Raw genomic sequence first — 16,845 nt, forward strand, 5'->3', positions numbered from 1 at the left:
AAACAATTTATTATTATTATTATTTTTGTGTGATGGATTCTCTCTCTGTCGCCCAGGCTGGAGTGCAGTGGCACGATCTTGGCTCAGTGCAACCTCTGCCTACCAGGTTCAAGGGATTCTCCTGCTTCAGCCTCCCCAGTAGCTGGGATTACAGGCGTGAGTCACCACACCAGGCTAATTTTTGTACTTTTAGTAGAGACGGGGTTTCACCACATTGGGCAGGCTGATGTCAAATTCCTGACCTCAAGTCATCCACCCGCCTCGGCCTCTGAAAGTGCTGGGATTACAGGTGTGAGGCACTGTGCCCAGCCAGCAATAAATTATTTTTGATGCAGTCAAAGAATATAGCGGGGATGAAGAAAAAACATTGTTAAGGAAAAATTAGATCCTTCTCCAAAATTTTGCCCCTTCCCTGGCCTCAACTGAAGGTGCTGATTAAGGGAGTACTATAAACACCAAGTATCTTGACTGCAGGAGGACTCTAGCAAGAGATACTGCTGAGGAAGTATTATTCCTATACTGTAGTCAAGACTTCTAAAAACTTAAAATTAAAAATTAATAACACTGTAATTGATTTTATTAAGTATTTAGAGACAGAGTTTTGCTCTTATTGCCCAGGCTGGAGTGCAGTGGCACAATCTTGGCTCACTGCAACCTTGGTCTCCTGGGTTCAAGTGATTCTCCTGCCTCAGCCTCCCAGGTAGCTGCAATTACAGGTGTGTGCCACCACGCCTGGCTAATTTTGTATTTTTAGTAGAGATAGGGTTTCACCATGTTGGTCAGGCTGGTCTTGAACTCCTGACCTCAAGTCATCCACCCACCTGAGCCTCCCAAAGTGCTGGGATTACAGGCATGAACCACTGTACCTGGCCTATAATTGATTTTAAAATAAAGTTTCAGATTTACCAATATACTTCTGAAGTTCTATAACTCTGCAGAATACTTGTTTTAACATGTGGTAATCATGCCAAAGCACGCAGTAGACCCATCTAGTACTTAATCATCTCAGCCCCTCATGGGTCTATCTGTATGTGGCGAGGTGAGGGCAGGTCAGCTGTTGCTGTGGTTTGAATGTTTGTCCTGTCCAAAATGCATGCTGAAATTTTATTGTAAATGTAGTACTACTGGGAAGTGCGGCCTTTAAGAGGTGATTAGGCCACATCATGGATGGGATTGGTACTGTAATAAAAGGGCAGGTTCAGCCCTGTCTTGCTCTTTTGCCTTTCCACCTTCTGCCATGGGATGTTGCAGCAAGAAGGCCCTTGCCAGATGCCAGCCCTGAATATAGGACTTCTCAGCCTCCAGAACTGTGAGGCAATGAATTTCTGTTTTTATAAATTCCCCAGTCTCAGGTATTCTGTTATAGCAGCATGAAACAGACTAAGACAGCTGTCTTACCTTGTATCAGTGGAAGGTAAAGGTGGTATTGATCAAGTTCTCCACTGAAGATAGCAAAAGCTTGGCGCTTTAACAGCATGGCTTTCTGTTCAAAACTTGAGAATAGTTTTAAAGAACTGCTCTGCATGTCTAGAATAAATACAGCAAATATGTTTTACTTAGTGAGAAAACACAATTGGAGGTGACAGGAAATTTATACTAGTCTAATTCTGTATTCCCTGGTGAAAAATAATGATCTTTATTAAGTAAGGACATGAGATTACTGTTCCCATGTATATTTAAAAACATACTTATTTCTCTTTTTATTTCTTATTTGAGACAGGATCTCATTCTGTTGCCCAGGCTGGAGTGCAGTCGTGGGATCAGCTCATTGCAGCCTTGACCTCCTGGGTTGAAGTGATCCTCCTGCCTCAGTCTCCCAAGTAGATGGGACTACAGGTGTGTGCCACCGTGCCCGGATTTTTGTAGAGATGGGCTTTCACTATGTTGTCCAGGCTGATCTTGAACCCCTGGGCTCAAATGATCTGCCCACCTCAGCCACTCAAAGTGCTGGGATTACAGGCGTGAGCCACTGTGCCCAGTCAATACTTATTTCTTTAATGATACTTAATGATAGTGCATGAGAAGGGATCTGAGGTGTAGAAAAGTCCTCCTAGTAAATTATGGAAATTACTTTCAGCACAAATGTCAAGATGTGAAGCTAGATGCTTTCAGCAGTATTTCTCCACTATAAAACTATGAAAAAGGTTGTCACGCCGTTCTTGTCAATAAATTGCAACTGGAAAAGACTCATTTATTTAGTTCTGCCATATTATGAACATCACATTACAGTCTTTGTGGCTTAGACAGCACCATAAAAGGTGAGTAGGGTTCGGAAAGACATGATAAAACGCTGGTTCTATTGGCATTGATCCTATCAAGTGTGAGTTATGCAAAAGTAACACAGAACTTACTCATTAAATCCTTAAACATTGTTTTCTCATGAGTCAAAAGATGGTCAATAATGGACTTCCAACTGGATATTAAAGAAAGCAAAATCAATTAAATTTGCAGTGGATGATAGTTTGATTCAAAACATTAAGAAAATAGCATACCCTCTTAAGATATATTAAAAACTGCTTTCTGTGCCAGGTGCAGTGGTTCACGCCTATAATCCCAGCACTTTGGGAGGCCAAGGTGGGTGGATCTCCTGAGGCTGGGAGTTCGAGACCAGCCTGAGCAACATGGAGAAACCCCATCTCTACTAAAAATACAAAAGTAGCAAGGCATGGTGGCGCATGCCTGTAATCCCAGCTATTCGGGAGGCTGAGGCAGGAGAATCGCTTGAGCCTGGGAGGCGGAGGTTGTGGTGAGCCGAGATTGTGCCATTGTACTCTAGCCTGGGCAACAAGAGTGAAACTCCATCTCAAAAACAAACAAACAAACTGCTTTCTGAAAAGAAGTTAGTGATAGAAATAAATAGTTTACATATAAAAGAAAGCTACGCTAAAGTTTTTCATTTATAACCCTAACATAGGGAATGAATAATGACTTTTTCCAGTTTAGCACAAAGAAACAAATTGACAAGGCACTCTGGCTTTTTCAAGGGTTATTCTTAAATATGTTCATACGGGATGATATTCACCCAGTTGTGTTGATGAAAAGAGTGGGGCAGTGAAGACAAATACCACCCTTAGCTCTTCTTTCCAAATGGGCTACCCCAGCAGAGCAACAAGATCACATGGAGGGAGGCCACAGGGCCACCGGCAGCCCTCTGGGGGTGGCCATGCTTTCATGCCATACAAAAAGGTTCCCAATCTCTACCCTCTATCGCTGAGCCTTCCTGTCATTAATAAAGGAGGAGCTTTTTTTCTTTCTGGTTATTTTCAGACAGGGGCCCAGGGTCTTGTGCTGTTGCCCAAGATGGAGTGCAGTGGCACAATCACAGCCTACTGCAGTCTCAATCTCCTGGGCTCAAGTGATCCTCCTGCCTCAGGCTTCCATGTAGCTGGGACCACAGGCATATGCCAGCATGCCTGGCTGATTTTTTTGATTTTTTTTTTTTTTTGTAGAGAAGGGGTTTCACTTTGTTGCCCAGGCTGGTCTCCAAGTCCTGGGCTCAAGCAATCCTCCTGCCTACGCCTCCCCAAATGTTGGATTACAGGTATGAGCCACCATGCCCAGCCCTGAGTGATTTTCTTGATCTCAGGAAAAGGCCCAGGAGCACATCTTGCATCTGAGTCTCATCTGCCTGGCTGCCGCAAGATCTCAGTAAGAACTTGTGGAGTATCAGCCGAGAAGTGGGGTAAAGACACCCCCAGGGTCACTCAGTGGGCTCTATCATCTTAACATTGGCCAATTACTTTGTGATTACAAGACAAAGCAGTATTAGACAGAACAAGTATCACTGGAACCCCAGGTTACGCTGTTTATTTATTTGAGATGGAGTTTTACTCTTGTTGCCCAGGCTGGAGTGCAGTGGTGGGATCTTGACTCACTGCAAACTTCACCTCCCAGGTTCAAGCAATTCTCATACCTCAGCCTCCCGAGTAGCTGGGACTACAGGCATGCGCTGCCATGCCTGGCTAATTTTTGAATTTTTTAGTAGAGACAGGCTTTTGCCATGTTGGCCAGGCTGGTCTCGAACTCCTGGGCTCAGGTGATCCACCCACCTTAGCCTCCCAAAATGCTGGGATTGTAGGTGTGAGCCATCGTGCCCAGCCAAGAAATAACATGCTCTCTGAATTAAGTGAAATTCCTCTTTGTACTTTAAAAGACTTAATCCCTTTCCCATGAACACATGGTCAACATGCGAGCCTGTGACAGGGACGTCCTGTTATCTGGGTTGACGCTATGGCTCTGCTTCTATTTCAGGAATGAGCATTATGTAAACCAAAACACTGTTTCCACCTGATGATCCAGAGCACATTGTTATCAGGACAGCATCTCTTACTGAACACAAGAAGTATCCATCTGAAAGAAAGCAGGGTCGAGAAACAGCTCCAGGACCTCCTTCCGCCAGGCTCGTTTTGTGTAGGCATAGCCACTCAGGGAGCTCAGCAGCTGAGCGCCAGCCCGGAAGCTCGGAGCATTGTAGGCACTGAGTGGGAGTGGGAAGAGAGAAGGGTCAAGGTCAAGGACTGTGCAAGGAAAACCACTTGATTCATTTCTCAAGACATATTTTTCTGCGTATGGGTGGAAAGAAATGGCGACGATGACGTTACCTGTGGTTGCGTAAGTATGGAAAAACATAGTACAGCAGACGGGAGATTAACGGCACAGCTTTCTCCTTCTCGTCACTTCGATAAACCATGTCCAGGAGGGAAGCCAGTACCTAAAAGAACAAGACCCTAAGAAAACAAACTGGCTGGGCGCAGTGGCTTACATCTGTAATCCCAGCACTTTGGGAGGCTGAGGTGGGCAGATCACTTGAGGTTGGGAGTTTGAGACCGGTCCGGCCAACATGGTGAAACCTCATCTCTACTAAAAATACAAAAATTAGCCAGGTCCTGTGATCCCAGCTACTCAGGAGGCTGAGGCAGGAGAATTGCTTGAACCCAGGAGGCAGAGGTTGCAGTGAGCCGAGATCACACCACTGCACTCTAGCCTGAGTGCAGACTCCACAGCAAGACTCCATCTCAAAAAAAGAAAACAGAAAGAAAAAAAAGGAAATCAGAAACCCTCGGAAGCAAGCGACAATAAGAAGTGCAGTCATGGGCGGGTGCGGTGGCTCACGCCTGTAATCCCAGCACTTTGGGAGTCCAAGGTGGGTGGATCACGAGGTCAGGAGATTGAGACCATCCTGGCCAACACAGTGAAACCCCATCTCTACTAAAATACAAAAAATTAGCCGGGCGTGGTGGTGCGCACCTGTAGTCCCAGCTACTCAGGAGGCTGAGGCAGGGGAATCACTTGAACCCGGGAGGCGGAGGGTGCAGTGAGCCGAGATTGCGCCACTGCCCTCCAGCCTGGCAACAGAGCAAGACTCTCCACGGTGCAGCTTGAGGCCAATGCTGCCTGATGGACGAGCTCACCTGGGAGGGTGCAGCCCACGCTCACTGGCACCTGAGAATGAACACATGTCTTTGCAACAACTTGTGACGGCACTCATTTCCACAAAGGACGACAGGTCAGGTGTGTATTTACCTCTGCCAGGAGAGAGAGGGCTTGCACGCTGTACACGGAAGGGGCGGATGAAGACACCATTGCTGAAGCTGCAGCATCTGTGAACAGAAAGAGGCATTTGTGTGTTAACTATGATGGATGGGTCACCATTTACTGTCCCCAAAAGCACTGCATGAATGTGAGCCATCAGCTCCCACCTTTCATACCAATTGTGTCCATATGACTCAGGTACTCCTCTCTGTTAACATTCAACTTGTATTTATTTATTTATTTATTTTTGAGAAGAGTCTCACCCTGTCGCCGAGGTTGGAGTGCAGTGGTGTGATTTCAGCTCACTGCAGCCTCCACCTCCCAGGTTTAAGCAATTCTCCTGCCTCATCTTCCCGAATAACTGGGACTACAGGCATGTACCACCATGCCTGGCTAATTTTTGTATTTTTAGTAGAGACAGGGTTTTGCCATGTTGGCCAGGCTGGTCTCGAGCTCCTGGCCTGAAGCGATCCTTCCGCTTTGGTCTCCCAAAGGGCTGGGATTACAGGAGTGAGCCACGGCATCCAGCCCACCTTAAATACTTTCTTTTTGTGGTGAGAACACTCAAGATCTCTCTCAAGGAAAAGCCAGAACCACCCGCTGACCAGAAGCACCATCTGCTGACCCGTCTCCACCTACCATACAGGTCCTCCTCAGCATCAGATTCTTCCAGAGAGGCCTGAGGTTGGGCTTTCACTTCCAGATTTCTGCTTAGCCAGCTGGTTTGCTCCAAGGAAGAGCCAGCAATGTTCCCCACAGCTTCTAGGATTTTCTGAGTGATTTCCTGAGAAAAATCAGGAGGACGGGGAAAGGAAGTTAATTAAGGAAAAGAATGTTAAGTGCCTAAAACAGCACTGTCCAATAGAAATAAAATGCAGGCAACTGTGAGCATATATGTAACATTAAGCTTTCTAGGAGCCACATTAAAGGTAAAAATAAACAGTTAAATTAATAATATATGCTGGGTGTGGTGGCTCATGCCTGTAATTCCAGCACTTTGGGAGGCTGAGGCTTAGGCAGGGGGATCACTTGAGGTCAGGAGTTCGAGACCATCCTGGCCAACATGGTGAAACCCTGTCTTTACTAAAAATACAAAAATTAGATAGGCGTGGTGGGGTGTGCCTGTAATCCCAGCTACTTGGGAGGCTGAGGCAGGAGAAATGCCTGAACCTGGGTGGCAGAGATTGTGGTGAGCCAAGATAGTGCCACCACACTCCAGCCTGGTGACAGAGTGTTGTGTGAAGTCAGGGACCCCGAACAGAGGGACCGGCTGGAGCCGTGGCAGAGGGACATAAATCGTGAAGATTTCATTTGAATATGGACATTTATCAGTTCCCAAATAATACTTGTATAATTTCTTATGCCTGTCTTAATCCTGTTATCTTCATAAGCTGAGGATGGACGTCTCCTCAGGACCACTGTGATAACTGTGTTAACTGTACAAATTGATTGTAAAACATGTGTGTTTGAACAATATGAAATCAGTGCACCTTGAAAACGAACAGAATAGCAGTGATTTTTAGGCAACAAGGGAAAACAACCATAAGGTATGACTGCCTGCAGAGTCGGGCAAAAACAGCTATATTTTTCTACTTGCAGAGAGCCTATAAATGGATGTACAAGTAGGAGAGATATTGCTAAATTCTTTTCCTAGCAAGGAATATTAATATTAATACCCTGGGAAAGGAATGTGTTCCTGGGGGGAGGTCTATAAACGGCTGCTCTGGGAGTGTCTGTCTTATGCGGTTGAGATAAGGACTGAGATACGCCCTGGTCTCCTGCAGTAGCCTCAGGCTTATTAGGGTGGGGAAGAACTCCACCCTGGTAAATTTGTGGTCAGACCGGTTCTCTGCTTCGGAACCCTGTTTTCTGTTAAGATGTTTATCAAGATAATACATGCGTAGCTGAACATAGACCCTTATCACTAGTTCTGCTTTTGCCCTTTGCCTTGTGATCTTTGTTGGATCCTTATCAGTAGTTCTGCTTTTGCGCTTTGTCCTGTTACCTCAGAAGCATGTGATCTGTTAGACCCTTATTAGTAGTTCTGCTTTTTGCCCTTTGAAGCATGTGATCTTTGTACCTACTCCCTGTTCTTACACCCCCTCCCTTTTTGAAACCCTTAATAAAAACTTGCTGGTTTTGAGGCTCGGGTGGGCATCACAGTCCTACTGATATGTGATGTCACCCCCGATGGCCCAGCTGTAAAATTCCTCTCTTTATACTGTCTCTCTTTATTTATCAGCTGGCCAAAACTTATAGAACCTACATTGAAATACTGGGGGTGGGTTCCCCCAATAACAGAGCAAGACTCCATCTCAAAATATAAAAATAAAAAAGACTGACTGCAGCCTCGACCTCCTAGGCTCAAGCAATCCTCAGGCTCCTGGGTAGCTGGGACTACAGGTGCATGGCACCACATCTGGATAATTTTTAAATTTCTTGTAGAGATGAGGTCTCCCTATGTTGCCCAGACTGTAGACTAGACACACTTCAAGTGCTCAACAGCTATCTGTGACTAATGGCTACTATACTGGCCAATGTAGGTAAAATATACAGAGATTGCAAGTCATCGCAGCACGTAATGAAAAAGCCATAAATTGTATTCAGTGGATTGGCTTTCTGGTATATCTAGGACCACGGGTTCTTCCTAGAAATGCATCTTTCAATAATATAACAAGAAATAAAGGTCAATAAGTTAAACTGACTCAGTGGGGTAAAGTGAGGAGTCATCCACTCTCAGGAGTATGATCAGTAAAGAATCTGGTTAGTAGCTAGAGACACAAACTTGAAGCTGGCTTCTCAGTCAGTGTCATCAAGTGTCACCAGCTAAGAGTGGCTGTAATTCTTGACATCTGAGAATTTTATAATCCTGATCTCAACTGTGCCACAAGGTTCCCAGTCTCAGCAGTTGTGTTCAGGCGTGAAGCAGGGCACACCTGCCTGCTGGGTGGGTGCACTTGAGGGAACTGGCTAATTGGCTAACTTAGGCAGGGCTGGGTGTGAAGGGCAGAAGGAAAGTCAGGAAAAGGGTTTAGGGGCTTAGAGGAGTTCCTGTAAGGACTGAAGAAAGCACTGAATGGATGGGTGTGATATTGTGGAAATGTTTTTGGCTTTTCTCCCCATTTCCCAGCTATAACTCCTAAATTCCTTGGATTCTCCAAAGTCATATGTGTCTTTTTGTATGCTACTGAGATGGCTGTGGCTGTGGATCCCCAGATAACTTCAGCTCCCCAACCTCCAAGAAGGGGAGAGGGGTTAAAGGTTAAACTGATCAGCAATGACCAATGATGTAGTCCATCATGCCTATGTAATGAAGCTTCCACAAACCCCAAAGTAACTGGGTTCGAATGAGCTTCTGGATGGCTAAACATGTGGTGGTTCCTAGAGGGTGGTGCCCAAGGAGGGCATGGAAGCTCCGTGCCCCTTCCTACGTCCCTTGCCTAATCATCGATTCATCTGTATCCTTTCTAATCTCCTTTATAATAAACTGGTCAGCCGGGTGCGGTGACTCATGCCTGTAATCCCAGCACTTTGGGAGGCTGAGGCGGCCAGGTCATAAGGTCAGGAGTTCAAGACCAGCCTGGCCAACATGGCGAAACTCTGTCTCTACTAAAAATACAAAAATTAGCTGGGCGTGGTGGCAGGCGCCTATAATTCCAGCTACTCGGGAGGCTGAGGCAGGAGAATCGCTTGAACCTGGGAGGCGGAGGTTGCAGTGAGCTGAGATCGTGCCATTGCACTCCAGCCTCGGCAACAAGAGCAAGACTCCGTCTCAAAATAAATAAATAATAAAATAAACTGTTCAATGTGTTCCCTGAGTTCCATGAGCCACTCCAGCTAATTAACAGAACCCAAGGAGTGAACAGGGGAACTCCAATTTAGAGCTGGTCTGTCAGAAGCATAGATGAAAACACTTGGGGCTTGTGATTGGCATCTGAAGGGGTGCGGCAGTGTTGTGGGACTGTGCCCTCAACCTGCGGGATCTGAAGATATCTCTAGGTGGAGAATGCCAGAATTGAATGGAATTGGACGATGCCTATCTATTGCCCACTGCAGAACTACTAGCTTGGTTGCTGGTGGGGAGAAATTCCCACACATTTTGGTTACGAAGTCACTGAAGTATTCTATGTTATGAGACTGTGGTAGGAAAATCACACTTTGTTTTTTTCTATATCCTCAGTGGGGAAGAAGTATAGGGTGTGGCTCAAAATAGTAGGAAGGAATTAGTGTTGGGGATGTTAGGTGTCATGAGACAGAAAGAAGCAGATGCCACCTGGTCCCCTCAACCAAAAGGAGCAGAGAAGAGGCGTGCCAGCTGCAACAATGGAGGGAATGTCTGTGGCTAGAGCCCTCTCCAGACAGGCTGAAGAGAGAGGGGCCTGCTACAGGCAACAAGCCACAAATGCAGGGAGGGCTTAGGTGAGCAAGTGCTGTCCCGGCACCTGGACGGGCAGCATCGGCACTGTAATGACATTTTCTTCTCTGGCTACAAGTCAAGGCCAAAGGAGGAGGCATTGGAATTTTCTAATTATGCTTTATGGTGTTTTTTTTTTTTTGAGACCAAGTTTCATGCTTGTCACCCAGGCTGGAATACAGTGGTGAGATCTCGGTTTACTGCAACCTCTGCCTCCCAGGTTCAAGCGATTCTCCTGCCTCAGCCTTCCGAGTAGCTGGGATTACAGGCGTGTGCCACCACATGTGGCTAACTTTTGTATTTTTAGTACAGGTGGGGTTTCACCATGTTGGCCAGGCTGCTCTCGAATCCCTGACCTCAGGCGATCCGCCTGCCTCGGCCTCCCAAAGTGCTGGGATTGCAGGTGTGAGCCACCGTGCCCGGCCTCCTGTGCTTTATACAGTACTCTTGTGGTTCAGAACTGCGGACCTGAGGCTGTTTCTGGATATACCTTTCACAAATGCCAGGGACCATAAAGATTAGCAGTCGTATCGCCAAGATTATAAATATGATAGAAAAGCCAACTGAATCAACGTCTATAACGGTTTGCAACACAGCGATGATCCCAACTTCACCATAACTTCCATATTTATTAGTTGACACTCTGAGTTTTCCTTCTCCTATGGATGAGTTTTATTTTTCAGTATTAAACAAATTTTTATGAGCATATATTACTGTTATAATGGGAGATAAGGCGTTTAAGGAAAGAAATCCATGTATGGAGGCTGGGCGTGGTAGCTCACGCCTGTAATCCCAGAACTTTGGGAGGCTGAGGCAGGAGGATCACCTGAGGTCAGGAGTCTGAGACCAGACCAGCCAACATGGAGAAACCCTGTCTCTATTAAAAATGCAAAAAACTAGCCAGGCGTAGTGGCGTGTGTCTGTAATCTCAGCTACTTGGGAGGCTGAGGCAGGAGAATCGCTTGAACCCAGGAAGTGGAGGTTTTGGTAAGCTGAGACCGTGCCACTGCACTCTAGCCTAGGTGACGGAGTGAGATTCCATCCAACCCCCCACCCCCCAAAAAAAAGAAAAAAAAAGAAATATCCATGTATGGAGATAGCTTCCTTTTTTTTTTAATTTTATTTTTTTGAGACAGGGTCTCTCTCTGTTGCCAGGCTGAAGTGCAGTGGCACGATCACAGCTCACTACAGCCTCAACCTCCCAGGCTCAAGGGATCCTCAGCCTCCTGAGTAGCTGGGAATATAGGTGTAGCTACCACACTAGGCTAATTTTTGTATTTTTGTGGAGATGAGGTCTCACTGTGTTACCCAGATTGGTCTCGAACTCCTGAGCTTAAGCAATCTGCCTGCCTCAGCCTCCCAAAGTGCTGGGATTACAAGTGTGTGCCACCGTGTCTGGTGGCAGATAGATTTCTTATTCCACTTATGTTTCACAGTGAGGTCCACATACATCTGCATACAGCGTGGAGGGTGAGGGGTGCAGCTGTCAGTTCCACAATCGATTGCTCAAGCATTACACAAGAACCTTCATGAGAAAAGCTGGGCCCCAGGTCTGACTGAACTCTCTAAAGACAGCGAGCAGGGAAGTAAGACTTGAGAACAAGTGCAAAGCTAACCTCAGATTCTGTCCAACGTCTCTTGCCTATCTGCTATCTGATATCCCCCAAAGGAGGACAGCACTGCTGGGGTAATATCATTTGGCTGAACCTCTTTCGTATACAAACCTGCAGGTCTTTTAGATCCTTCTTGTTTTCCAGGTTGGGAGTTCTTGTTACAAAGTCATTCAGCATGCTGTTGGGAGACAGTCAGCTTCAGATTAAAAATGCTGCAGAAATAAAATATGTGCCAAAAGAAAATATTACACAATGACAATGTGGTGACATGATACCTGAGAAGCAGAAAATACCCAGGTGGGGCTAGATTCAACTGTACAGACTCCTTCAATACTCCCAACAGTGAAGAAAAGTTCTCTTGCAAGGCTGGTACTGGAAGCCTGTTTTTTTTAAAGATAGGAAAAACACTTAACCATGAACAAGGCAAAATACAACATTTATTTACAAGCACATTTAAGATCCTGGTGGTTGGAAAGCAAAGGGTAAACAGCACACCCCACCGACCTTTTTCTTTTTAAAAAATTACAATATACACAAGCTAAACTTTGGTATTCTGGCAAGCACTTGGAGTTTGGGAACCTGAAATCCTACTGCTGGCAGGTGAGATACTACAGCAGTAGAATTTGGGAACCTGAAATCCTACTGCTGCCTGGTTTCCTTGTCTATAAAATAAAAGCCTTAAACTAGATGATCAACTTTGATCTCTCAGGCCTTTCCTTTTTTTGAAGACAGAGTCTTGCTCTGTCGCCCAGGCTGGAGTGCAGCGGCGTAATCTCGGCTCACCGTAACCTCTGCCCCACCGAGTTCAAGTGATTCTCATTCTTCAGCCTCCCGAACTGGGATTACAGGTGCCTGCCACCACACCAGGCTAATTTTTTGTATTTTTAGTAGAGATGGGGTTTCATCACGTTGGCCAGGCTGGTCTTGAACTCCTGGACTCAGGTAAATCCACTTGCCTCAGCCTCCCAAAGTGCTGGGATTACAGGCGTGAGCCACCGTGCCTGGTTGATCTCTCAGGCCTTTCTAGAGCTGATATTCTGCTTCCCTAAAGTGGCTGGTAACAGAGCATCACCTGTCGGAAGGCTGCAAAGCATTAGGTCCCGGGACACTCACCAGGAAACTGGCCTACCCCGCTCTGTAGCTCTCAGGATGAGGATTCTGAGATGACTGCTCCAAAGCGAGACAGCACAGCCCAGGAAATGAAAGCTCAGACTGCAGTCAGAGTGTCCCAGGTCCAAGTCCTGGTTCTCCAACTTACTACCTACTGTGTGACCTAGGTGGTTCCTCCTGGCAAAAGGAGGATGACCAAATCTAACCTGCAGCTGTGGGAAAGCTCAGCTATCCCTTAGGCCCCTGCAGTCAACATTCGCCAGCAACACAACATGTATTAGCTGTCATAGGAGGGAAGTGACCGGCTCACCTTTAACTCCTGGAGGAAAGAATGACAGTGATGCTCACGGGGGAAGTGGTCTGAATTTAAACCCACCCTGGTCATCTACCAGGAGGCCTCGATTTACCGTCCTGCAACTTCAGAATGTGGTGAATGGGAATAACCACGGAATGTTAACTGTGTGAACCAAGGAGCCTGTGCCTGGTTGTCGGAGTTATTTATAGTGAGACTCCTGATGGCTATGTAGGGATACTGAGGTTTCCTTGAGAAGTGGTCTATACCTCCCTCACCCCCCCACCCCGCCTTTTTTTTTTCTTTTTTGAGATCGAGTCTCATTCTGTCCCCCAGGCTGCAGTACAGTGGCGTGATCTCAGCTCACGTCAACCTCTGCCTCCTGGGTTCAAGTGATTCACGTGCCTCAGCTTCCTGAGTAGCTGGGACTACAGGCACGACACCACCAAGCCCTGACTAATTTTTTTTGTAGTTTTAGTAGATATGGGGTTTTACCACACTGGCCAGGTTGGTCTCAAACTCCTGGCCTCAAGTGACCCACCCACTTCAGTCTCCCAAAGTGCCGCGATTATAGGCATTAGCCACCACACGCAGCCCCCTCACCCTCATTTACAGCAACACAGAGCTGCGCCTGGGATGCGGCCATTGTAAGATCTGAATGAGGTCCAGTAAAGCTTATTTTTCATCCATGGGGAAAAACCTGGGGAATCCTCTTTAATGCTCTGTTAGCTAAGATACCTAATATCTATATTAGCAAATCAAAGCAGAAACTTCTCTGCATCAAACACGGGAAGGCCCACTGAGAACGTCACCAGAAAGAATCATTTCTCCTTTTTTTTTCTTGAGACAGAACTTGGCTGTGTCACCCAGGCTGGAGAACAGTGGTGCGGTCTTGGCTCACTGCAACCTCCACCTCCTGGGTTCATGAAATTCTCCTGCCTCAGCCTCCTGAGTAGCTGGGATTACAGGTGCATGCCACCATGCCCAACTAATTTTTGTATTTTTAGTAGAGACGGTGTTTCACCATGTTGGCTAGGCTGGTCTCAAACTCCTGGCCTCAAGTGATCGGCCTGCCTGGGCCTCCCAAAGTGTTGGGATTGCAGGTGTGAGCCACCGCGCCCCGCCCATTTCTCCTTTTTCTAAAAGAGGTCTTTAACACTTCCCTATCTGTGTTTTTTTTTCTTTTTCTGTATCAATTTAATGCAAATCTGAGCCTTTTAAAGTTTAATAGGCCTCACATAAAGCTTTGCTCATTTAAAGTGTTCGAGATACAGTGCACAGATTTTAAGATGTTAACTTTTTGGAGAAGGAAAAGTATAGATCAATATCTCGGGAAGAAATTATGACAACTTTAAGATATTTTCTGAACTATGGCTCTCTAGTAGTCTAGAAAAAAACCAGAGATATTATGCATGCTCACTGCCATAGTATCTGTATTTAAGGAAGTTTTTGGAGGACAGGGGACTGTATTACCTTTGGAGAAAAGCATAGCAAAATTGCAACACAGGAATGTCCACTAGGGGCGATTTCTGAAAATGAAAGTAAAATCAATTACTCCAAGTTGGTAGGAAATAAGGCTAAAAAGAATTCAGATACAAAGTGAAACAGATCTATGGCCTAACAAAGCAAAGGTTTTCGACTAAAGAATCTTTCAGATAGAACAACAGACATGATAGTGCCCATCACGAACAATTAAAATGTGTCCTAGGAGCCCCCAAATCATTTGTGCCCCCTTAGACTTCTATAGTGATCTCCCACCCTGTGTACCCCTCTTCCATTCCAGGCATCAGGAAGCATTTAGGGAAAATCAGTATTGTAACTGAACTTCCCCAAACAGAGAGCTAGGGCCAGTGTTGACTCCAATGAATGCATATGATTACCAAGAGGCAAGACAAACTTCTAATTCTTCCTTTGCTTCTTTCTCTCTTCTCTTCTCTCCCTCCCTCCCTTTCTCTCTCTCTTTCTGTCTCTCTCTTTGACACAACAGTCTTGCTCTGTTGTCCAGGTTGGAGTACACTAGCGCAATCTCAGCTCACTGCAACCTCTGCCTCCCGGGTTCAAGCGATCCTCACGCCTCAGCCTCCCAAGTAAAGCCACCGTGCCCAGCCAAAAAATTCTAATTCTTAGTTTAGAAGATTACTTCAAACCCAGCCCAGAGAGTTTCCCCAAAAACCCTGTGGCTGGAACTACCTGGAAACAAGTTCCAAAACACACGTTTCCCCCACTCCTTGCTTGTAAAAAGCTATTTGCAGCTATTAATTAACTAACCACAAAATGTAGTTTTGTTATTTGAACCGCCAAAAACCAATCACCTAGATAAAATCCAGTTCCTTTATAGCCCAGGAAAGACTAGAAATTGCAGGTATTTGTAGAAATTCAAGTAACGTGAAGGAACACCACCCAAAACCCAACTGTGTTAGTCCTCTTGTGACTGGCTTACTTCATTCAACTTTTTTTTTTTTTTTTTTGAGACGGAGTCTCGCTCTGTCGCCCAGGCTGGAGTGCAGTGGCGCAATCTCAGCTCACTGCAACCTCTGCCTCCCGGGTTCAAGCGATCCTCACGCCTCAGCCTCCCAAGTAAAGCCACCGTGCCCAGCCAAAAAATTCTAATTCTTAGTTTAGAAGATTACTTCAAACCCAGCCCAGAGAGTTTCCCCAAAAACCCTGTGGCTGGAACTACCTGGAAACAAGTTCCAAAACACACGTTTCCCCCACTCCTTGCTTGTAAAAAGCTATTTGCAGCTATTAATTAACTAACCACAAAATGTAGTTTTGTTATTTGAACCGCCAAAAACCAATCACCTAGATAAAATCCAGTTCCTTTATAGCCCAGGAAAGACTAGAAATTGCAGGTATTTGTAGAAATTCAAGTAACGTGAAGGAACACCACCCAAAACCCAACTGTGTTAGTCCTCTTGTGACTGGCTTACTTCATTCAACTTTTTTTTTTTTTTTTTGAGACGGAGTCTCGCTCTGTCGCCCAGGCTGGAGTGCAGTGGCCGGATCTCAGCTCACTGCAAGCTCCGCCTCCTGGGTTCACGCCATTCTCCTGGCTCAGCCTCCCGAGTAGCTGGGACTACAGGCGCCCGCCACCTCACCTGGCTAATTTTTGTATTTTTAGTAGAGACGGGGTTTCACCGTTTTTGCCAGGATGGTCTCGATCTCCTGAACTCGTGATCCGCCCGTCTCGGCCTCCCAAAGTGCTGGGATTACAGGCTTGAGCCACCGCGCCCGGCCTACTTCATTCAACTTAATGTCTTCAAGGTTCATCCATGTTAAGGACCTGACATCCATGTTGTAGCACATGTCAGAATTTCATTCCTGTTAAAGCTGAGTACTAACCCACTACATGCACAGATCCCACTTTGTTATCTGCGCACCCACTGATACACACATGGATTGCTTCTGCCTTTTGGCTGCTGTGAATAATGCTGCTATGAACATCGGCACACAAGTATCTGTTCAAGTAAAGCTATATTTTTTAATAATCACTTTTCCATTGCACAAATTTTCTTTTTTGTAGACAGGGTCTTACTCTGTCACTCAGGCTGGAGTGCAATGGCTCCATCATAGCCCACTACAACCTCATACTCGTGTGCTCAACTGATCCACCTGCCTCGGCCTCCCACGTAGCTGGGGCTACAAGTGTGCACTACCACCCCCAGCTAATTTTTTAATTTATTGTAGAGACGGTGTCTCCCTACGTTGCCCAGGCTGGTCTTGAACTCCTGGACTAATGTGCTAGGATTACAGGCATGAGCCACCATGCCCAGCCCCCCTAATTTTCATTTAGATTATTCTTAAATTTTTGCTAACTGTATGAGTTTAAATTGTTTGACAGAAGGTAATTATTTCAAGATTGAAATAAATCCCCGGTTTTTATT

The 16,845-nt window shown here is 45.9% G+C and overlaps 1 protein-coding gene across 1 annotated transcript in view; it reads right to left on the bottom strand.

Annotated features, from left to right (window-relative positions):
• DOPEY2 (dopey family member 2) overlaps positions 1 to 16,845 on the bottom strand; it is a 139,652-nt gene that overhangs the window by 14,645 nt on the left and 108,162 nt on the right. Inside the window, exons 20-28 of the mRNA XM_011950053.1 lie at positions 14,435 to 14,490; positions 11,835 to 11,939; positions 11,671 to 11,737; positions 6,172 to 6,316; positions 5,524 to 5,600; positions 4,602 to 4,711; positions 4,331 to 4,477; positions 2,352 to 2,413; positions 1,399 to 1,527 (exon numbers count right to left, since the gene is read on the bottom strand). Coding sequence (XP_011805443.1) covers positions 1,399 to 1,527; positions 2,352 to 2,413; positions 4,331 to 4,477; positions 4,602 to 4,711; positions 5,524 to 5,600; positions 6,172 to 6,316; positions 11,671 to 11,737; positions 11,835 to 11,939; positions 14,435 to 14,490 — 898 coding nt within the window. The remainder of the gene's footprint in view (positions 1 to 1,398; positions 1,528 to 2,351; positions 2,414 to 4,330; positions 4,478 to 4,601; positions 4,712 to 5,523; positions 5,601 to 6,171; positions 6,317 to 11,670; positions 11,738 to 11,834; positions 11,940 to 14,434; positions 14,491 to 16,845) is intronic.

The sequence above is a fragment of the Colobus angolensis genome, unplaced genomic scaffold, assembly GCF_000951035.1.
Source record: "Colobus angolensis palliatus isolate OR3802 unplaced genomic scaffold, Cang.pa_1.0 Scaffold300, whole genome shotgun sequence".
Classification (NCBI taxonomy): domain Eukaryota; kingdom Metazoa; phylum Chordata; class Mammalia; order Primates; family Cercopithecidae; genus Colobus; species Colobus angolensis.